The sequence below is a fragment of the Dermochelys coriacea genome, chromosome 5, assembly GCF_009764565.3.
Source record: "Dermochelys coriacea isolate rDerCor1 chromosome 5, rDerCor1.pri.v4, whole genome shotgun sequence".
In the NCBI taxonomy this organism is placed as follows: domain Eukaryota; kingdom Metazoa; phylum Chordata; order Testudines; family Dermochelyidae; genus Dermochelys; species Dermochelys coriacea.
In genome coordinates, this window is record NC_050072.1 from 73,607,050 (window position 1) to 73,630,877 (window position 23,828).

Here is a 23,828-nt window from a genome sequence, read left to right on the forward strand (position 1 = left end):
AATTGACAGGAGAGCATCTCCTGTCGACACAGCACAATGTAGACACCGCTGTAAATCGACCTAAGATACGTTGACTTCAGTTACATATGAAACTGAAGTAGGCTAACTTAAGTTGACTTACAGCTGTAGTGTAAACAGTACAAAACTGTGTTAGTCAACAGCTCAGGAGAGGAAGTGAAGAAGAATGCTGTCAGAATCAAGTCGAAAACAGAGTGGAAATGTGTGTGGGCAGAATGAAACCTTAATTGTAGAGTGATCAGGATACCCTGATCAATATCTGTTCTTTTGCAAAATGTGCTAAGAAATATTTGGGCGAGATTTTCAAAATAGCCCAGGACTATGTATTTAAATGTATGCACAAGTCAGACAACTATGTTACTTAAAACACCTGTTTAGCTATTTGCATGCACATTTGCCAATGTGTATACACACATAATAACTAAGCATAGAATTCTCGAGGCATTTTTATTTGCAGACCTTGGCACTCCATGTGTGGACCAGATTTCCAAAATGACCACAAGTGGTCAGACCTCAATTTTATGTCTCATCCAAATGACAGGTTTCAGAGTAGCAGCCGTGTTAGTCTGTATTCGCAAAAAGAAAAGGAGTACTTGTGGCACCTTAGAGACTAACAAATTTATTTGAGCATAAGCTTTCGTGAGCTACAGCTGTAGCTGTAGCTCACGAAAGCTTATGCTCTAATAAATTTGTTAGTCTCTAAGGTGCCACAAGTACTCCTTTTCTTTTTGCGAATACAGACTAACACGGCTGCTACTCTGAAACCTGTGATTATGCAAGGCACTGAATTTAGCCGTATAGAGTTGGATGAAGTGAGCTGTAGCTCACGAAAGCTTATGCTCTAATAAATTTGTTAGTCTCTAAGGTGCCACAAGTACTCCTTTTCTTTTTATCCAAATGACAGCATCTCTCCAATTCTGTGCCAGGAGAAGTGGCTTATTACTGTCTCAGATGGAAGTGTGCCACCTACTGAATCACCAGCATTGTTACTTGCCTCACAGTGAGGTGTCTTATGCATTTGCCGACCTATATAGTATTCACAGGAGAATCACATGGTAGGATGTTGACATTCATGGAAAACTCACTTTGTATAATTTTGCCTAATGGCATCAAATTTACATAAACAGTAACATACAAAAAATTGTTTTCATGATGACATTAAGGGACACATTTTCAAATTGTCCCCTTAATTTGACATTTTTACAAGCAAATTAGGCATTTATGCATGCAAATGATGTATTTGCTTGTCTAATTACCCAGTTTGAACAAATGGTGTGTTTCATGCATACAGGTAGTTATACCAACAAGAGTTTGTGGACCCATTTTTAGTGGCCCAGTGAAAAGTTTGTCCTTAGCCCTGTATGTAGGTAACAATCTATGATACGCTGCAAAATAAGCAAAAATATATTACAGGAGTATTTTTAAGGTGCTTTGTCACTGCTGGGTTATATGTTGATTCATCTCTTTTTGTTTTGTCATGCAAGTGTTGGATTCACATTGGCCTTATACGAAATTAGACATAATAAAAAGAAATTCCTAACTCTGTGCCATGCAGATTTGTATCCAAGACTTGTTCCTGTCAACCGTACTGGAGTCCAGCAGCCCTCAGTAATTTTGACAATCTCTCCAGGCTTAAGATGGTAGAAGAACAGACCCTGGATGACCTATAGATCAGTGGTTCTCAAACTATGGAGTGGGCCTCTCAAGGGAAGCATGGAAATGTATCAAGGGAGGAGTGAGGTGTGTGGGTTTTTTTTTTAAGAGCTCTGGCTGTCAGCCCTGGGTGGCTGGGGCTTGTGCAGAAAGGCCATACACATCTGGGAGGTGGCAATAAAGGGGACAATTGGAGCCCCACCACCGCAGGACTGACAGCTAAAGCCCAGAATTGACAGCAGAACCCTGCCACCTGGGCTTTGGCTCTCCTTCTCCCCCCACCGATCCCTCACTGGAACGTGGTGGGGCTCCAGCTGTCAGCCCCGGGGTGGCAGCAGCAGCGCAGAAGTAAGGGGGTTCTAAGTATGCTGTGAAAAGAGGACAAATATCACTTTTCACCATTGCTACCCTTACTTCTGTGCTGCTGCTGGTGCAGCGCTACCTTCAGAGCTAGGCACCAGGCCAGCAGCCGCTGCTCTCTGCTCTGCCTTCAGAGCTGGGTGGCGGTATATGTACTTGTGTCTATGGGGCGTAAACAACTACAGACGGAAAGAAGCGGGGCCTGATCAAATAAATTTGAGAACCACTGCTATAGATCATTTTCTAAAAAGACAAAGATGTATCTACCGAGGATGGGATCTTTTTCACCCCCAACTTTGGAAAGCTCTGGTGAAGGTGTGTGGTTTCTGCTCTTGACCACCAAGAAGAAAGGATGTTTTCTCCTTCCAGTCACTTATACTTGGCTGTGTGTGGTGGGGAGGAGATAGGGTTGGGGATTGCACGAGTAATATATTTTCACTCTGGCTGGCTCTAGAATGCTTCTTTTAGTCAGAGATTAGTGATGTTTTTGGAACCATAGGCAGCCTTTTGAACTAGCTTGATGGGGTCACTTCAGAAGCAGAAATACCATTTCCAAAACTGTGGTAGCCTCTGTAGCTATAACACCAGGGTGATCCAGAGAGCTTCTGAGGACTGGCAGCCAAGAAAGCTGTGTTTTTTCAATCTTGTGCCCTTAGCTTTTCCAATTATATTTTATAACAATAGAATGGTTGGATTGTCAAACTGTGAACAACATTTTCAGTCACTTGCAATTTGGAATCACAAGTAAGCAACTGCTGAAATACTTTGTTGAATGGGGGGTCTCTAACACATCATGAAGGATTACAGCTGATCCACTTACTGTGTATGTGCTTCCTTTGCATTTCTGTTTTTGTATGTTCTCACAGTACTGAATCAAATAGCAATATTGTCTGAAAATTTGATCTTTTACCTTAAAACAGATTATAAAGAAGCCCTTAGTAAAGGTGTCAGTTTAATTTCATTGCCCTCCATATTCACCAATATCCTGTGAAGATCCAGTATGAGTTTGCTGTGGATTTACAAGATTAACTTCTCTTTGTGCACTAGATAATTTAACTTCAGGCAGTCTCCAGTATAAGAATTTTAGAGAAAATGTTTGTGTATACCTATACTGAATTTCTCTTTTTTTTTTTTTTTTAAATAATTTGGGTTGTGAAGTGCATATTTTAATGTCTTATTGTGTGAACATGGAAACAAAAGATTGTTACAATAATAAAAGTAGACGTGATATGTTACTTTTTACAATATTTATATCTAGTGATGGAAACCTAATATTGTCTATAAAGTTTGTTGCTTTTTAATAAATAATGTAGGATTAATTTTTTTCATGCCACAAGTTTGAAATGCTTCATATAGACTCAGACTCAAAGACTTTATGGCCAGAAAGGACCATTGTGATAATCTAGTCTGACCTCCTGCACATCGCAGGCCACAGAACCTCACCCACCCATTCCTGTAATAGATCCATAACCTCTGGCTGAGTTACCGAAGTCCTCAAATCATGATTTAAAGATGTCTATTTTCAGAGAATCCATCATTTGCTTTAGTTCATACCAGCATGTGACCCAGGCCTCATGCAGCAGAGAAAGGTGAAAAACTCTGCCAATTTGACCTAAAGGAAAAAAATTTCCTGACTCCAAATATGGTGATCAGTTAGACCCTGAACATGTTGGAAAGAGCCACTAGCCAAAGACCTGGGAAAGAATTCTCTGTAGTAACTGAGAGCCCTCCCCATCTAGTTCCCTGTCTGTGGCTGTTGGGGATATTCACTACTAAACAGTCACAAATGGGCCACATGCCACTGTGTCAATCTCATCCTACCATTCCCTCCTAAATTTATCAAGCTCAGTCTTGAAGCCAGTTAGGTTTTTTGCCCCCATTGCTCCCCTTGGGAGGCTGTTCCAGAACTTCATTCCATCTTAATTTCAAGCCTAAATTTGTTGATGGCCAGGTTATATCTATTTGTTCTAGTGTCAGCAATGGCGCTTAACTTAAATAACTCCTCTCCCTCGCTGGTATTTATCCCTCTGATGTATTTATAGAGAGCAGCAAGCTCCTTGAGTCTCTTCTCATAAGGTACCAAGTATCAGAGGGGTAGCCGTGTTAGTCTGTATCCACAAAAACAACGAGGAGTCTGGTGGCACCTTAAAGACTAACAGATTTATTTGGGCATAAGCTTCCATGGGTAAAAAAAACTCCACTTCAGATGCAATTGATGCATCTGAAGAAGTGGGGTTTTTTACCCATGAAAGCTTGTGCCCAAATAAGTCTGTTAGTCTTTAAGGTACCACCAGACTCCTCGTTGTTTCTCTCATAGGGTAGGTTTTCCATTTCTTTGATCATGCTAATAGCCCTATTCTACCCCTGTTCCAGTTTGAATTATTCATTCTTAAACATGGGAGACCAGAATTGCACACAGTATTCCAGATGAGATCTCACCAGAGCTATATAATGGTACTAGCACTTCCCTATCTCTACTGGAAATACCTCGCCTGAAGCATCCTAGGATTCCATTAGCCTTTTTCACAGCCACATCACATTGGCAGCTCATAGTCATCCTGTGGTCAACCAGTCCACATTTCTTCTCTGAGTTATGTGGGAGTGGTGCTGATTAACCATGTATTTAACTTAGGAGTCCTTTTAAATTAACGAGTTATGCCTGAGCAATAAGGAGAGAACAGACTCCTACCGTAGAATAGAATCCTGAGGTCCGTTCACAAGCAAAACTCCCATTAAAATCAGTGGGAGTTTTGCCACCATATGGATTTTAAATATGGTTGCATACAGACTTCTGCATGGAACTAATAATGAGAAAGTGCTTTTTCACTGTAAACTTGAACTGATTTTTCTAATATAAATTACTATTTTCCTTTCATCTACATTTTTCAAGAGAACTTGAGAAATTTCCTTTATTTTCCTATGAAATTGTATGTGAGAATTGAAAGGTGGACGAGGAACTGGTAAAAGGGGAGACTACAACTGGTCATACTGAAACGTGAACTGTCAGGCTGGAGGGAGGCTATTGGTGGAGTTCCTCAGGGACTGGTTTTGGGACCAGTCTTATTTAGCATTTTCATTAATGACCTTGGCATAAAAAGTATGAGTGTGCTAATAAAATTTGCAGATGAGACAAAAAGTTAGACAGTATTGCCCATACAGAGAAGGGCTGGACTATTATAAGGTAACAGATTTTTTAGATAAAGGAAATGCAGTGGATCTAATTTACCTAGATTTCAGTAAGGCATTTGATACCATGCCACATGGGGAATTATTAGTTAAATTGGAGAAGATGGGGATCAATATGAACATCAAAAGGTGGAAAAGGAATTGGTTAAAGGGGAGACTGCAACGGGTCCTACTGAAAGGCGAACTGTCAGGTTAGAAGGAGGTTACCAGTGGAGTTCCTCAGGGATCGGTTTTGGGACCAATCTTATTTAATCTTTTTATTACTGACCTTGGCACAAAAAGTGGGAGTGTGCTAATAAAGTTTGCAGATGATACAAAGCTGGGAAGTATTGCCAATTCGGAGAAGGATCGGGATTTTATACAGGAGGATCTGGATGACCTTGTAAACTGGAGTAATAGTAATAGGATGAAATTTAATAGTGAGAAGTGTAAGATTATGCATTTAGGGATTAATAAAAAGAATTTTAGCTATAAGTTGGGGACGGATCAATTATAAGTAACGGAAGAGGAGAAGGACCTTGGAGTATTGGTTGATCATAGGATGACTATGAGCTGCCAGTGTGATATGGCTGTGAAAAAAGCTAATGCAGTTTTGGGATGCATCAGGAGAGGCATTTCCAGTAGGGATAAGGAAGTTTTAGTACCGTTATACAAGGCACTGGTGAGACCTCACCTAGAATACTGTGTGCAGTTCTGGTCTCCCATGTTTAAAAAGGATGAATTCAAACTGGAGCAGGTACAGAGAAGGGCTACTAGGATGATCCGAGGAATGGAAAACTTGTCTTATGAAAGGAGACTCAAGGAGCTTGGCTTGTTTAGCCTAACTAAAAGAAGGTTGAGGGGAGATATGATTGCTCTCTATAAATATATCAGAGGGATAAATACAGGAGAGGGAGAGGAATTATTTAATCTCAGCACCAATGTGGACACAAGAACAAATGGGTATTAACTGGCCACCAGGAAGTTTATACTTGAAATCAGATGAAGGTTTTTAACCATCAGAGGAGTGAAGTTTTGGAATAGCCTTCCAAGGGAAGCAGTGGGGGCAAAAGATCTATCTGGTTTTAAGATTCTACTTGATAAGTTTATGGAGGAGATGGTATGATGGGATAATGGAATTTTGGTAAGTAATTGATCTTTAAATATTCAGGGTAAAAAGGCCAAATCCCCTGAGATGGGATATTAGATGGGTGCGATCTGAGTTACCCAGGAAAGAATTTTCTGTAGTATCTGGCTGGTGAATCTTGCCCATATGCTCAGGATTTAGCTGATTGCCATATTTGGGGTTGGGAAGGAATTTTCCTCCAGGGCAGATTGGAGAGACCCTGAAGGTTTTTCGCCTTCCTCTGTAGCATGGGGCATGGTTGACTTGAGGGAGGCTTCTCTGCTCCTTGAAGTCTTTGAACCATGATTTAAGGACTTCAATAGCTCAGACATGGGTGAGGTTTTTCATAGGAGTGGGTGGGTGAGATTCTGTGGTCTGCGCTGTGCAGGAGGTCGGACTAGATGATCAGAATGGTCCCTTCTGACCTTAGTATCTATGAATCTATTATATAAGAAGATCCAGATTACTTTGAAAACTGGAATAAAAGAACTGGGATGAAATTGAATAGTGCAAGGTCAGGCACTTAGGGAATAACTACAAGAATTTTTGCTATTATCTGGGGCCAAATATTAAAATTTTTCTTCTTTTTCAAATCTCGTAAAATGTGAAAAAAAAAAATGGCAAGACCTTTGAAAAATCTAGGTGGCCCTTGAAATTTCAGGTGTACCTTTATTGATAGCAACAGAAATGTAAAATCATTGAGAGGAAAAATAACATATATTTCATTAAACACTATTGAGGGAACTAGTTCCCCTTACATAAAGTTCGAGAAGGACTAATGGATTTTTTCCTCTTATGACATATAGATAGATGTGTTTTCATAATTTGTATTCCATATTGAGATTTTAAAGATATTAAAAATTTAATTTCCTACATTAAGTGATTCAATAACATTTTTCTTGCATATGGAATTTTTAAGATCAAACTTTAATGTCTACTTTTACAAATGCATATCTTAAATTGAATTGATTTAAGGTATTGTTTTTAGAAAGCCATGGCAATTCTAAGTATAGACTTTTAGCAGGAGATTTCTTATTGTCTTTATCAACAAATTCTGTAAAGTGTGTGTGTTTTTTTTGTTAAGTTTTAAAACACTATTGGCTTAACATTTATTTGGCTTGTTCTAAAATAACTAAACTCTTATAACTAAACATTTCATAGAATCATAGAATCATAGAATATCAGGGTTGGAAGGGACCCCAGAAGGTCATCTAGTCCAACCCCCTGCTCAAAGCAGGACCAAGTCCCAGTTAAATCATCCTAGCCAGGGCTTTGTCAAGCCTGACCTTAAAAACCTCTAAGGAAGGAGATTCTACCACCTCCCTAGGTAACGCATTCCAGTGTTTCACCACCCTCTTAGTGAAAAAGTTTTTCCTAATATCCAATCTAAACCTCCCCCATTGCAACTTGAGACCATTACTCCTCGTTCTGTCATCTGCTACCATTGAGAACAGTCTAGAGCCATCCTCTTTGAAACCCCCTTTCAGGTAGTTGAAAGCAGCTATCAAATCCCCCCTCATTCTTCTCTTCTGCAGACTAAACAATCCCAGCTCCCTCAGCCTCTCCTCATAAGTCATGTGCTCTAGACCCCTAATCATTTTTGTTGCCCTTCGCTGTACTCTTTCCAATTTATCCACATCCTTCTTGTAATGTGGGGCCCAAAACTGGACACAGTACTCCAGATGAGGCCTCACCAGTGTCGAATAGAGGGGAACGATCACGTCCCTCGATCTGCTCGCTATGCCCCTACTTATACATCCCAAAATGCCATTGGCCTTCTTGGCAACAAGGGCATACTGCTGACTCATAAGTTGTTTGTATGTTACAGAGACAGATTAAGTGATGTCTATCTTCCTCAAATTCAAATTCAGAATGTGGGGCTTCTGTGTTGTCTCTCTCTTTGGCAGACAGGCAAGTTATTGTTGACCTGTTGTTTCTGTACAATTGGGCTCTCCAAATAGTTGGCCTCCAGAATAGCCATTTGATCGTTCCTTGAACTGATTACCTGATTCTGACTACATTTTTGCACACTAAATTCTATTGTAGTCTTTAAGCCTCTTTACTTTTGGAAAGTTTGGCTCTTTGTATTTGCTAAATACAAAGTGGCTCAATTTTGGCAAACAAAAATTTAGAAATTGACTTCATACCAGTATTTATTAGAGAATTTCATTTCCACATCTAGCATAAAAGGCTTGCTATTCAGAAAGTCTGTAGAGAAGGTTTTGAAATAATTTGGGAAGTGTATTTAAGTAATTTACTGACCAATATTCTGTGTACAGGTTGACTATGTGAAACTTAGTCTGTGCAGTTTCTTTGGCATACCACAACTAGTTGGTGCTAGTACTGAAGTTAGCAAAGATAAGAATGATATCTATGATGGAGGAAAGAGCATTAAGGAAAAAGTAAATATTTGCATTAAAAAATAAGGTAGATTTCATTTTTACCAAAAAAGAATTTGAAGTACAGCTAGTCAAAGACTCAAAAAGTAATAGCAAAAAAAATTATAAGTACATCAGAAGCAGGAAGCCTGCTAAACAACCAGTGGGGCCATTGGATGCTCGGGATGCTAAAGGAACTCTCAAAGATGTTAAGCCCATTATGGAGAAACTAATTGAATTCTTTGTATCGGTCTTCACGGTTGAGGATGTGAACGATATTGCCAAACCTGAGCCATATTTTTTAGATGATAGATCTGAGGAACTGTCCCAGATTGAGGTGTTATTAGAGGAGATTTTGGAACAAATTGATAAACTAAACAGTAATAAGTCACCAGGACCAGATGGTATTCACCCAAGAGTTCTGAAGGAACTCAAATGAGAAATTGCAGGACTACAAACTAGTCTATAACCTATTATTTAAATCAGCTTCTGTACCAAATCACTGGAAGATAGCTAATGTGACACCAGTTTTTAAAAAGGGCTCCAGAGGTGACCCCAGCAATTACAGGCCAGTAAGCCTGACTTCAGTACTGGGCTAACTGCTTGAAACTATAGTAAAGAACAAAATTGTCAGACACATAGATGAATATAATTTGTTGGGGAATAGTCAACATGGTTTTTGTAAAGGGAAATCATGTCTCACCAATCTATTAGAATTCTTTGAAGGGGTCAACAAACATGTGGACGTGGGGGATCCAGTGGATATAGTATATTTAGATTTTCAGAAAGCCTTTGACAAGGTCCTTCACCAAAGGCTCTTAGCCTATGACTGCTTACTTTGCTTAAGAGGGAAGGTTCTCTCATGGATTGGGAGCTGGTTAAAAGATAGGAAACAAAGGATAGGAATAAATGGTCAGTTTTCAGAATGGAGAGTGGTGTCCCCAGGGGCCTGTACTGGGCCCAGTCCTATTTAACATATTCATAAATGATCGGGAAAAAGGGGTAGACAGTAAGGTGGCAAAATTTGCAGATGATACAAAACTACTCAAGATAGTTAAGTCCCAGGCAGACTGCAAAGAGCTACAAAAGGATCTCTCAAAAGCGTCTCTTAAAAAGGTTCAGAAAAGGGCAACACAACTGAATAGGGGTATGGAATGGCTGTCATATGAGAAGAGATTAATAAGACTGGGACTTTTCAGCTTGGAAAAGAGATGACTAAAAGGTGGTATGATAGAGGTATATAAAATGATGGCTGGTGTGGAGAAGGTAAATAAGGAAGTGCTATTTACTCCTCCTTATAACACCTGAATTGGGGGCTACCAAATAAAATTAATAGGCAGCAGGTTTAAAACAAACCAAAAGGAAGTATTTTTTCACACAATGCACAGTCAACTTGTGGAACTCCTTGCCAGATGATGTTGTGAAGGCCAAGATTATAACAGGTTCCAAAAAGTACTAGATTAATTCACGGAGGATAGGCCAATCAATGGCTATTAGCCAGGATGGGCAGGGACGGTGTTCCTAGCCTCTGTTTGCCAGAAGCTGGGAATGGGTGACAGGACATGGATCACTTTATGATTACTAAACAATAGAACCCTGACTTTTGTGATCAACCAGCTACATGAACCATTTTTATTCCTTGATTAATAAGTATATGTGTATGTACTTGAGTAATGAGCAGAGGTCATGCACTCAGCATGTGGAAATATTGACCTTCTTATGCTCTGGTGAAAGCACTATAGTATCAGATGTGTCATGCCTTGGAAGAGTTGTGTATATGTGCCCCTGTCTTCTTAAGTGTCCTTTCTCACGGTTGAGAACTGTAAGTGAACTGTGCTCAGTGTTGTTGTTTTTTAAAAAGAGTTGAAAGTCCGACAGAGATGAAACAGCAAATAACTCTATGCATTTGTTTTGTACACTTGCTGAATGATTATTACATTAACTTATGCTCTGTACCTACTGTAATTTTGAATGTTTGCATTATGAATGTTTCAGCTTTATGGACTGCTCAATCTCCAATTAGTTCATGAACTGTAGTCTTCTATTTCTTCTTTTAAAATAAATTGTGTGGCCATCACAATTGTAATAGCATTAGTTTATAGTTCTCACTTTCTTAACCCAAAGAGCAGCGGCATTTTCTAAACTGCAAGTTGAATGAATTCTTAGGAGGATGTACAGTGTGTTTGCAGTCTGTAAGAGTTAATAGAAGAAGTTCAGGTGGCCATTTAAATTCTTGATTTGTGAAAAGAGGTGAGATTGCTCGAGGACACTGCCAGTGAAGAAGAGTTTGCTAGGTACCGTATACTGTTTAGGGTACCATTCACATGTTCATAGTCCTCCTGCAGCTTCCTGTTAGAAATTTATTGTGGTATTTAAAAGTCAACTTAAAAATTTTTAATAATCTGATTTTTAAAAAAACTCTAACAACCTTAGTTAGGAAGGATTCTCATCTTTCAGCTATGGAAAGGAGTTTTACATACTGCCCATGTAGTGAATAGCTTGGTTCAGACTATAATTGCAATACCAGCCATTCCTTTTTCTGCCTCATGGCAGGATGTTATCACTGATGAAACACTGCTCGTGTCATGGATTATTTTTCTTCTTGAAAAGCTGCTCATAGAACCTGTTTCTGCAGTTCTTACTGGAATAGTTCCAATTCAAATCAGTGGGAGGTCTGCCTGAGGAAGGACTTAGCCAGTTAGGATCATGAAAGAAAGGAGATGCCGTAAGTTGTTTATTGTATGTGAAATATTTTAACTCAAGATGATAGTTATCAATTTTTTCCCACCCCCAGAGTGAATTGTTTGTTTGGTTTGGTGTTTATTTAGTAAAGTTTGGGAGGTGACAGTGAAGTATCTGATACCTTTTGTGCTGAATTGTGCTGAAGGCCCCTGATCCCGCAAAGCTTACTTATGCGGCATGTGTAACTTTCAGCATGTGATCAGGCCCATTGAACTCATTGAGGCTACTCATGTGCTATAGTTAAGCATATGAGCAAGCATTGCAGGAAAGGGACCTAACATTTCATGTCATGCAGTCATAATTTAGGCCATAATCCTGATAAAGCTTTCAAACATTCTGAACTTTACAAACTGTGAGTAGCCCATCAATTTGAATGGGACTACTCGCACTATGGAAAATTTAAGCATGTACAGAACTCTTAGCATATGCAAGGCCTTAATAAAAAATTACAATTAGAGGGTATAAGAATTTGAGTAAACTTCAGTTTTATATTAACATCTTTTACGTCAATTTCTATTTTATATAAAAGTTCTTACTAGCTTAAGTAAAATTGTGTATTGAGTTGTTTAGTTATACCTTTGACTCCATAACACCATTTGCGAACCCAATGTATTTGACATATTTAGAGTTTTCAAATGTTGTCAGTTGTAATGCTGCTAATGACCAACTACTGCATATGTTTTTTTTAAAAAAAAGACGTTTATAAACCCTTTACTAAAGTAGACCTTATATTTTATTATTTCAGTTGTTCATGGTGGACAATGGAGCAGATGACTGGAGAATAGCCATGACTTATGAGCGTATTTTCTTCATCTGCTTGGAAATACTGGTGTGTGCTATACATCCCATACCTGGGAACTATACGTTCACATGGACAGCCCGGCTTGCCTTCTCCTATGCTCCATCCACAACAACAGCTGATGTGGATATTATTTTATCTATACCAATGTTCTTAAGACTATATCTTATTGCCAGAGTTATGCTTTTGCATAGCAAACTTTTCACAGATGCCTCATCTAGAAGCATTGGAGCACTAAATAAGATAAACTTCAATACACATTTTGTTATGAAGACTTTAATGACAATATGTCCGGGAACTGTACTGTTGGTTTTTAGTATCTCATTATGGATAATTGCTGCATGGACTGTCCGAGCTTGTGAAAGGTAAGTCTCTTTTTCCTTTTATATATATTGAAGAAACATAAATTTCTTACAAAGTGGTTTTTCTTCTAATCCCTTGGATACTAGCTCATTCTCTTATGTTGAATGGAGTGGGGCTTCCAGTATCTGGGGCATGTTGATTGCTAGTTGTATTGTGCTTTTTGTATCATGGCTCTCTGGAATTCTTTATCGCTTGACCTCAAAGGCATATGAAAGGGATGCTTAAATTGTCAGATTTCTGCCATTTTTTTGTGGATGTGAATGTGAATTTTTTACTTCATTCTCATTTTATCTGAGCTTTATTATGAGTAGCCTAGAACATTAAAGTGGTAGATGAATGGACATGAGTGCCTGTAAGGGACTGCAGAAAACTTTGTTACGGCCTACCCAGGGAACTTCCGCTTTCTCGAGCCGAGAGGTTACTGTGGGACATAGATAGCTGCTTTGTTATTGCAGGATAGAGAGAGTTCTTGAAGGACACAGCTGCTTTGCATGGCCCTTCGCCAAGTAGCGGAAAGCCCCCCTTTGAGAAGTACCTAATTCTATATTCATGAGCTGTTTTTGTGTAGTGCTTATTAATGCTGACTGTCTGCCCTTCCATTGGACTCCGTCCCAGGCAGAGCTCCGGTGTGCTGGGTTCCCCGCATTCGTGACTGCAATAGTTGGAGTCCCCGTTGCGGGTGGGTCACTAACTTTCAGTAAAGCCAATAACTCATAGCTGTGCGTAAGCCTCGTTTTTCTCAGAATACTCCTGCTGGACCTGTGGTGCTTCGAGCACCATGGCCCAGAACAGTGCCATAAACATTACTTTTAATAATAGTCTTTAAAATTCTGCATTAATATTAGGTCTCAGTCATTTTAGGTTATGGTTTACTACAGTTATTGACAATGGTGTAAATACATCAGTAATGGGAAACGCCAGTGAAAAATTGATTCAAAAAACTCTCATTATTCTAGTGCCCTTTAATTAAAATGAAAAATCAAAGGTGTAATCCCAATATAGTCTATTGACAGAGATCTTTTTATTTTGGTTAGATTGAATACATATCGTTTATGTTTACAAATACTTGATTTACTGAGATAGAAATACAAATATAACAATAGAGGAAAGAGGTAGGAGTTATAGTGGTTGGCACTTTTTTCTGAAGTCTAGAAAAAATGCACTTGATAGCCTGATATTTTGTTAACTTGTGTTTCAAGCTTCAGCAACCAATGGACGTTGAACAGGCATGGAACAAATCAGTATCAGTACTGACACCATCAAATCTGATTTCTCAAAAATACCGCTTACAAAAAGAAATGAGCAGGGTAACTTTTGACTACTGTGGACTCGAGTGAGTGATTGAGAACAGGTAGAACAGGACCATTTGATTGACACAGTTAGGAAGAATCTCTGAAAGAGTTGATGTCTAGCATGGTTCTCAGGCCTACACTGAAATATCCTCAATTACTCATTACTTCTTCAAAATATTTCCAAGATTTCCACTATCAATTGCTGATCACTCTGTAGCCCTTTTGAAAACAATTTTGCATTTGATTTCTGGCAGTCAATTGCTATAGACATGTTGTTGTTTTTGAAAGTTGCTTGCCACATCTCCTCTCAGTTAGATAAGGGGAAAAGTGGCAACTTTTATAAACTGAATATGGAGGTTAGCTTATCCCAGTCTTCCCTGTTAAAAACCTCAGCGCTGAGAAACAGTGGAATAAAGTGTGATATAGTATATTCTATTTGGATTGTCAATGATCCAAGTGCTGTGGTGAAGATGTACAGTGTATATCATGTGATGCCAGGAATAGCTCGTCATCAGAGTATATTCTGAAACACCATGCTAAGGATCACATATCATGTTATTTATTGACAGAGACAAGGTAGATGAGGTGATATCTTTTATAGGACCAACTTGGGTTGGTGGTATAGCTTTTGACCAATACAGAGCTCTTCTTCAGAAGACACTTGTACTTCCACCAACAGAAGATGGTCCAATAAAAGATAGTACCTCACCTACCTTGTCTGTCTCAGCTCTTGGGTCCAACAACTACAAACATTAGTTATTGTCTGACAAAAAAGTCCCCTCAGCTGGGACAACTAGAACAAATTATTATTAATATATTTTATTTATTAAAAGTCAGTTTCTCCTCCTGAATATGTTAACAATAAACTTCAAACATAATTCATTTTTCACCAATTTTGTCCCCTTTTTTTTTTTGTCATATTGCCTCCAATTTCCCTTCAATTGGGACACCATCTAGTAGCCTCCCAAGAGGAGATTCAGCTCCTCCTAACACCATTGTTTTTGAATGTACTGTAATTTAATTATTATTGAATCACTGTATTATTTGTCCTATATCAAATGAATATTCAAAACAGACTGTGGTAAAGCCAGTTTCTGTCAAGAAGAAAGGTACTGAATGAGAATAGTGAGGTTCCTGAAAAGCACTTAAGCATATGAGTACTTTTGCTAATGTGATCTAGTTCCATTGCACTCAGACAAAACTGCAAATATATCATGACTGTGACTTGTCTTAATCTCTGCAAAATCGATGACAGAATTTGTGAATTTTGAATTGCGTCTGCAGCTCTTGAATGCATTATAATGAATGGCGATATCAGGCTGGATCATTCACTGATTTTTTTTTTTTAAACACCAGATCAACATACAGTAGTCCTAGGATTAACTTTATACTTGGTGTAACTGCACTTCCTTGAATAGAGTTAAACAAGAGATTAGTTTGGCTCCTTATTGTTAGTAATTATGAATTTTAAAAGCTCTGGCCTAATGCATGGGGAATTGGATACTCATTTCCTATCATTAATGGGAGTTGCATGGCCAATTTCTTGCACATTACACTTCAGATTTCTCCTGCAGGGATTATGCTTCATAGAAGAACTGCAATGAATCAGTGTCACTGGCCCAATTACTAATTAGTCAAATTTAAAAATTTGTGCTCCTCACCCTATAATGAAGTACAGTAAGAAAGTGCCACAGGCACAGAATGCTAAAAAAGTGTCTATTTTTTTAAACAAACTTTATCTTCTTGTGTATATTCAGAGATATAATAGTAGTTAGAGATAGAAAAGACAATTTAGATCATTGAATCTATTCTCTGATGAGTGCAGTTATAATCCCCAGATGGAGGATGGATCTGAAACTGTATTTAATGGGCTTGATTCACTCCGTAGCAAAAATTTACATAGATAATCACGTTTCATTTACTTAAGTTGATTTTTCCATCGTAAGTAGAGAGAACCTTTATTCTAGTTGGTTGTTTTAAGTGTGTCAGAAAATAAACATTACAATTAGAAAGAACTTATAGTTTTACTTGTCATTATACATGGCAGTCTAACATTTTAATTGTTTTGGAGGGAGGCAGATTCTTATTCGGCAGAAATTAAAACTCTGTGAGGATTTTGATTTATTTTCCTGATGAAAGATAATGAAATAAAGGAAAAGTAACTGTTCTGTTCCACAAATATTACTAATTCTCCTACAGACAGAGTAATAGATAAAGTTCTATAGCAAGTTGTTTTAGTGTTTCTGTGACTGTATATCTCCATATCAATTTGCCTGACTATTCCAGTTAGTGCAAAATAGTGTGGATGGAGACAGGACTCACCAAAAAATAATAAAAAATCATGGAATGGATATTAGACTTTATCATCCCATTCCAAAGCACTCATGAAGGTTTATGCATAGCCAGGAATAGCTAATGGCAAACAGAAAAGGCATAACAGATTTTCATGCAAGTGCTGTAAAATCCCGAGTACTCATGTTACAACAGAAGCAGCAACTGAATGACAGCCTAGTAACCAGTCCTGTTTGGTTTAAACTGGCCAATCGGTTGTCCGATTGGGACTCTGGAGACTGTCACATCATAGACCTCATGGAAATGTGATGGATAGGTTTGAGTGGGAATATTCATGGTAGGGGAGGAAACCTCTGTCTCTAGATTAGTCATTGCTTTGACTATTCTTTAGCTTGACTTAGTCTAAACACTTTTTGTGTCTCCCTCAGACAGTTTTGTATGGCACTGAGCATAGTGTCAGCTCTCAGCAAATTAACAATAGTTGGTGGCATCCTTTGTGTTGGTGTGTGCATCAGACATTTTACAGAATACTGCTTACGGTCATCCTTGAGGGCATTAGGTATGAATGAAAATAAGGGCAGGCAGGTAATGTGTGCTGAGTGTAGGCAGTCTAGCAACATTCCAGGATAATCTGGCAAAAGGAACATGGAAGATCAGCATGGTGGAGGTATTTAAGTCTTTACCATATAGACTGATCGCTTGTGGTTTGTAGGGCTGCAAACATGGCATAGTGTTGAATACCTACACCTCACCAGCAGGTGTCAGTTTAATGCACAGTTGTCTGTCATGAATGTGCTCCCTAAAATATATCTTAGTTTTATCTGGCCCAACCCAAGAAATGCTTAATTTTTCATTTCTCTTTTTGAGACAGATGAATCTTAATCTACAACACTCATGAATGCCTTTGCTTATAGGGTCCATTATTCAAGTGAGTAAAAAAACTATTAGTTTCAGTCTTCATCATAGTAATCTTTCAGTTGTTGCTGAAATGGCTCTTCATTCTGGCAGTCATTCAGTTACAACAGGTGAAATATAAATCTCTTCAACCTCCACAAAAAAGTTAGAAACACATTAAATTTTTAGTGTTTTTTATAATTGAAAATTTGCTTCAAACTTAAAAAAATTAAAATAAAAAATCCCTTTATTTCAGGCTGAAAAGAGATTATTTTTCCCGGCCCAAAGGAGGATCAAAAAGAGAGTTTAAAATGGAATGCTGGTAACAGCCATAACTATAATTTGTTATGTATAAAATCCTAGCGCTTCTCTGTAAAAAGATTGAGCCGAAGTTTGCCCTCATTTACACTGCTGTATGTCCAGAGTAGCTCCATTCACTTCACTGGATTTTCTCTGAATTAACAGCAGTTTAACAGAGAACAGAATTGGGTCCACTACATTTTCCTTACAAATGACAGTGGCACCTTGATTGCTTTTGTTTGCTTTTTGCTTTTGACATTTTTGACGGTGAAGCCATTTCAGGCAAAGAAGCTTATGTCATAATTTTTCCTCATTCAGATTCTGTCCTGTCCTTGATTTAACTCAAATATTTGTTTGCTTTCTTTTTGTGTTCAGTTGGACTTCCTCTGTACTTGCTGTACATTCTTTCATTTTTCTACAAATACATGAACTTCTGTGTACCTTATTTTCTGGAAATCAGATGTCATCTCAAAGGTTTCTACAGGAAACTTAGAAATCGTAAGTGTGAGGCAAATTCTAGAAATCTAAGAATCTCTTTTTTTCATACTGACAACTCAGACATGTCAAGCCTCTAAATTCTCATTGAAGATGAAAAGTTATTTAGATATCTAATTTTGTCATGACTTGTGCCCAATATCTTTTGCTGGTGTGAAAGAGAAATTTGTTCTAAAGTATACATATAAAGCAGAATGCCACTTTAGGCAGTAATGTGTACTACCAAAACTAATATCATATAGTAAACTGAGTAGATCCCTGTTTTCTGCATTGGCTATCTATTTTTAAAGATTGTAATATAGATGTTTACCAAAGAAGCTGAAGTTACATGAGTTACAATAGCTCCCAGATGCATTAATCAGGATTGGCACTCCCATTATATTTATAATCCTCCGGACATATATGCAGTAAAATCTATTCCCTGCCGAGCAGATCTTAGTCTAATTGATAGTGATGTTAAGAACTGGCCTCCACCTCTCTTTCTGCACAGTTTCTCACAAGTTTCATCTGAATTTTCCCCCTCCCCTCAGATTTCCTTTCCTTCCCCTCCTTTATCTCTCCTCCTCCTTTCCTGTCACAGAGGCAGAAGTTTCTTAACTGCTCTCCTAATCTAACCACTCACTTGCCTCAGTAACCCCAACCCAATTCTTATGTCTGTTACACTCACTCTTATCTCATCCCTCCCTTTACTCTTCTGCTTAACCTCTCACTCTTCTCTAGCTCTTTCCCTTCACAAAACAAACATGCTTTAGTCTCTCCCATCTTAAAACAAATCCACTCTTTGCCCCACTTGTCTCTCTAACTATTACCCTTTCTCCCTTTCCCTTTAATGTTTAAGATCCTTGAACACACTGTCTGCAATCATTGTCTGGAGTTCCTCCAGTTCCATTCTATACCCTCTCTAGTTTGGCTTCTGCCCTTTACACTCCACTGAAATTACTCTTGGCAAAGTCTCTTATGACCTCTTCCTACCTCAAAGCTCAGAACCAGTACTCCCTCCTTATTTTCCTTGACTTGTCAGCTGCCTCTCGGACAGTAGACCACATTCTTCTGGAAATTTTGTGCTCCCTTCGCTTCCTTGGTTCTCCTTTCATCTTTCTAACCACTTCTTCAGCATGTCCTTTGGAGGATCCTTCTCATTTCCCCTCCAGCTTTCTGTGTGGGGGTCCACAGAGATATGTCCTTAGTCCCCTTCTCATCTCCCTGTACACCTGGTTTCTGGGTAATTTCATTCACAAACACAAATTCAACTACCATCTGTGATGGGTTGTTCACCCCACATGGATTTAGGAAGGTTAAAGTGGCCAAGTAGGCCAATTAACTGCCCAGGCTGCACCTGGAGGAGTAGTAGGGAGTTGATTAAAGGAGGCTCAGCTGGGTGGGAATAGGCTGTGCTTATAAAGCTCAGGAGCTGAGAAAAGAGAAGTTAGCTGGGAAAGGCTACAAGCAGTTAGTCCATCTAACCCTCTCTGGGAAGAGGGAGATAGTACTCCCAGGGTGGGGGAGGCAGAAACCAGGAAGAGCAGGAAGCACTTCAGGAAGGAACAGTGAGGGCTGAGAGAGTGGAGCCTAGAATTGCTGAGCTGAGTGCCCCTGGACTGGAACCCAGAGTAGAGGGCAGATCACTGGGGAAGTGGCATCATAAGGGCACTATAGAAGAAGACTACCCGGGACTGTTTGCATAGAAGGACTTTGCGGGTAACCCTAGAATGATGACCCGGCTGGAGAGCCGAGTCATGAAGAGGACACTGTGGTTCCTGGAGCGAGGCAGGTCTGCCGGATGAGAGGATAATGGGAGAGGCAACATAATGAAGAGGACACACCAACTGGCAGAGTTCATCCCCAGGATGGCCAACAGGATGTGTCATTGTGGTGAATAGCACATGTGACACCATGTCTATGCTGACAAATCACAGATCTACCTGTTTGCTCCAGATGTGTCTCCTCTGTCCAAACTAAAATCTCAGTCTGTCTCCTTATATATATATCCTTATGGATGGCTATCCATCAACCCAGGCTCAGCAAATTGTAGTCTTTCCCACTCATATCAGTTCAGAATGCTGCTGCAAAGATAGTTTCCCTAGCTTTCCCCTTTGACCACCCCACCCCTCACTTTGCAACCTTCCACTGACTTCCTCTTTTTTTACTGCATCAAACACAAGTTACTTGTCTTCACTTTCAAGGCCCTTTATGATCTGTTCCCACCCTACCTATAATCTCTCATTCAGTATCCAGAGTTAGACTCCCACCTCCAATCTTACCATGATGCCAGCTCCATTGCCCACTTTTTAAATTTTCAAACAAGCACCTGCACCCTTTCTCCCGATGCTGCCTCTCGTGCTTGGGAACAACTCCCTGTAAATATCTGCAAAGCTACCTCATGTGTCTTCAGATCCCACCTCAAAACTGTGCTCTGCGGAGATGTCTACAAAAAAATTGACAATGGTCAGGCTGCTAGTGATCTGAGGCCACTGCCTATCATGCTGACCAATATTGTCATTGTTTCCCTGGACTCCTTTTTTGGTCTGTCTGTATCCATCTGTTGTCTTATACTTGGATTATAAACTCTTTGAGGTAGGGACCTTCTTCTTGTTCTGTTTGTACAGAACCTAGCACAATGGGGTCCTGATCCATGATTATGGCACCTGGGTGCTATAGTAATACAAATGCTGCTGCTACTACTACTACTACTAATAAACCAAGTTTTTCAGTTTTTTCAGCTAACCTGTCTAAACAATGTCAAAAAGAATATGAAAGAAATTGTTCTCTTATTTTTATCATCACTGTCCATTCAGTGCAGAATCTCTTATTTTCTTTTGGTTTGATTGAAATTGAAACACATTACTTGTGATCAGGTTTCTTCAATGGTTGTAAAAGTATTCATAAATTCATTACAACAGTGATCAAACATGCCCTTTTATCACCTTGATTTATGACTCTGTACCAATGCTATGAATGATCAAATATTTTTCTTTTCATTCCAACTTTAGTTTTGGATGTTGCAGAGTGAATGTTAATTACTGTAAATGTAAGTTGTAGTGCTGTTTAAATATTTACACTTCAAGCGACTAAAAATAGATGTAACCATTTATGTAATTGTCCTTTCCATTTGCAAAAGTTACCAGTAGACACCAATGATGTTGTTTTACAAAACAACAATAAAAATGTAAGGGGTGTTATCACTGAAGCTCTACCCTTGTATGGTATACACAACCTGTTTCGGGGCAGACAAATCCTGGAAGGCCCATACCCACACAGTGTAACTGATCCAGGGAAGAAACTGACCTTCAGTGTAATGCTAAAGGGAAATAACTATGTACCATGTTGTTGTACAGCTTGAAGCGGGAAGAATTCATGGAGCTTTAGTGGAGGCAATGGAGATGCACCAGTTCATACTAATGGTGAATTTGACTCCACTCTGTTTTAGATTCTGCACTATTTTCTGGAGCGATGATGGTTGTCTTTTTGCCAGAACTTAGTGGAATATGAATTAGAACACTTTGCACTGACATGTTCTTCTGTTAGCCTTGATTTATGGAATTACTCTCACTATAATGGAAGATCACAAAGAAAGGAATAATATGTCAGTGAGTAACATTCTCTCTTTACAAAATCTCAGGGAAAGGTGTTGGTGAACTAGGGCAATGTCAGCCTTTAACCAATCCAAAAAATGGCATGTCCAACACAACAGCTACCTTCCCCCCCCCCCAATTTTTTCTTTCTTTCTTTAATATTTAAGTGCAGGAGATTTTATAACTGGTTAAAATGTCTGCTTTAATTTTTTATTTTAATCCAACTAAAGCTGGAAAATCTTTTGGGGCCTGAATCTCCTTTTACTTGCACTGTTTTTATGCTTGTGTAACTGTATTCATTTTAGTGACATTTCTCCTGATTAGAGCTGGGCAAAACTTGTCTGATTTTTTTCCCCCCTGAAAAATGCAGATGCAAGCTGGCTGAAACATTTTGTGAATTTGTGTCAATTTTCAAGCAAATTGTCCTAAACACTGGGCTATGGGGTATTCTGCAGTAAATCACTCTCAATATTTCCTAATGAAGTTTTCTACTTTGCATGAAGTACTTCAATATTTATGGGGCCAGACTGAGTGAGAATGCCTCTACGGCTTGGTGGCATGGGCACTCACCTGAGGTTGTGTATAGGAAAGTGGGGGAACTGGATTCTAATTTCTGCTCTAATTAATACTAGTTATTTATTCAAAGTGGAATAACTTCAGCAGGAGAGATTGTGAGACCAGTCATCAAATACCCTATGGCCCAGTGGCTAGGGTATTTTCCTGGGATATGAGAGATCTGGGGTCAAATTCCTTCTCCACTCCAGGCCAAGGAGGGACTTGAACCCACAGCCTAGGTTAGTGTTTTAACCACTGGGCTATAGAGTGCAAAGGGTGGCACTGCTACAACAATTTTGTAAATGTCATTTGCTTTTTGTTTTTTAAAAAGGTTTAAAAATGCCTGAAAGCAGAACATTTTGTTAACCCAAAACAATCCCCCCCCCAGCTTTTTGAATAGCCAAACAAACAAACAAACAAACAAAACCCACCAAACACTGCCCCCTCCCCCTCATTTTGGGTTGATTTAAAATTAATTCTTTTTTTTTAATTGTTTGGAACTGATAGTAAACAGAAAAATCAGTTATTTCCACAGTTCTACTCCTAATTTTACTTGTGTAAATTCATGTAGAATCAGGACCAAATCACCTAGAAGTTTCTGTGGCCTCAAAACAGTGGGTGAACTAAATCACAAGTGTTTCATTACCAAACCACAATAGAGTGAAACAGAAGTGCACAGCTGCTTTCAAGGACAAAAAAGTCTGATATAATTTGGATTCTTCAAAACATGATAGGTTTCAGAGTAGCAGCCGTGTTAGTCTGTATTCACTAAAAGAGAAGGAGTACTTGTGGCACCTTAGAGACTAACAAATTTATTTGAGCATAAGCTTTCGTGAGCTACAGCTCACTTCATCAGATGCATTTGGTGGAAAATACAGAGGGGAGATTGATATATACACACACAGAGAACATGAAACAATGGGTTTTATCATACACACTGTAAGGAGAGTGATCACTTAAGATAAGCCATCACCAGTGGGGGGGAGGGGGGGAACCTTTCATGGTGACAAGCAAGGTAGGCTGTTTCCAGCAGTTAACAAGAACATCTGAGGAACAGTGGGGGGTGGGGTGGGGGGGAGAAATACCATGGGGAAATAGTTTTACTTTGTGTAATGACTCATCCATTCCCAGTCTCTATTCAAGCCTAAGTTAATTGTATCCAGTTTGCAAATTAATTCCAATTCAGCAGTCTCTCGTTGGAGTCTGTTTTTGAAGTTTTTTTGTTGAAGGATAGCCACCCTCAGGTCTGTAATCGAGTGACCAGAGAGATTGAAATGTTCTTCGACTGGTTTTTGAATGTTATAATTCTTGACATCTGATTTGTGTCCATTTTTTTTTTTTTACGTAGAGACTGTCCAGTTTGACACACATGTTGATCTTCCTCCCATAGAAAGAATAAGAAAGGTGGTCATGTTCCCAAACGGACACTGTTTTTTTTACAGGAGATTGGAAATTGTGTATGTTCCTATAATATACTTATTCCGTGTTCAAAGTCAATGTTCTAATCTCTGAAGTCTGCTTTCAAACAAAGACAAATTTTAGTGTCTAAGCAGAATTTATTTCCTTTGTAATGTATAACATAAATTGTTTTGACTTTCTTTTAAAGTGAAATATTCTTAATAGTGCAGTGTCTTGCCTCAGAAGGATTCTATCCCTGAGGAAAAACTGTAGAATATACATGATAAACTGATTTATGCTTCAGTACAATCTTTCACTTTAATCTTTATTTTTTGTTGCCTCTTAATTTAGGAGAGAGTTTTACATTCAAATGGGGAGCTCTTAGGCTTTACCATCTGTTTTCTCCGGCTATTGGACCTAGTTTGT

The 23,828-nt window shown here is 38.9% G+C and overlaps 1 protein-coding gene across 2 annotated transcripts in view; it reads left to right on the forward strand.

Annotated features, from left to right (window-relative positions):
- The window catches only part of KCNN2 (potassium calcium-activated channel subfamily N member 2), a 105,503-nt gene that overhangs the window by 20,184 nt on the left and 61,491 nt on the right, over positions 1–23,828 (forward strand). For both annotated transcript variants that reach the window (XM_043514971.1, XM_038403315.2), the window contains exon 4: positions 12,188–12,606. In XM_043514971.1, coding sequence (XP_043370906.1) covers positions 12,188–12,606 — 419 coding nt within the window. The remainder of the gene's footprint in view (positions 1–12,187; positions 12,607–23,828) is intronic.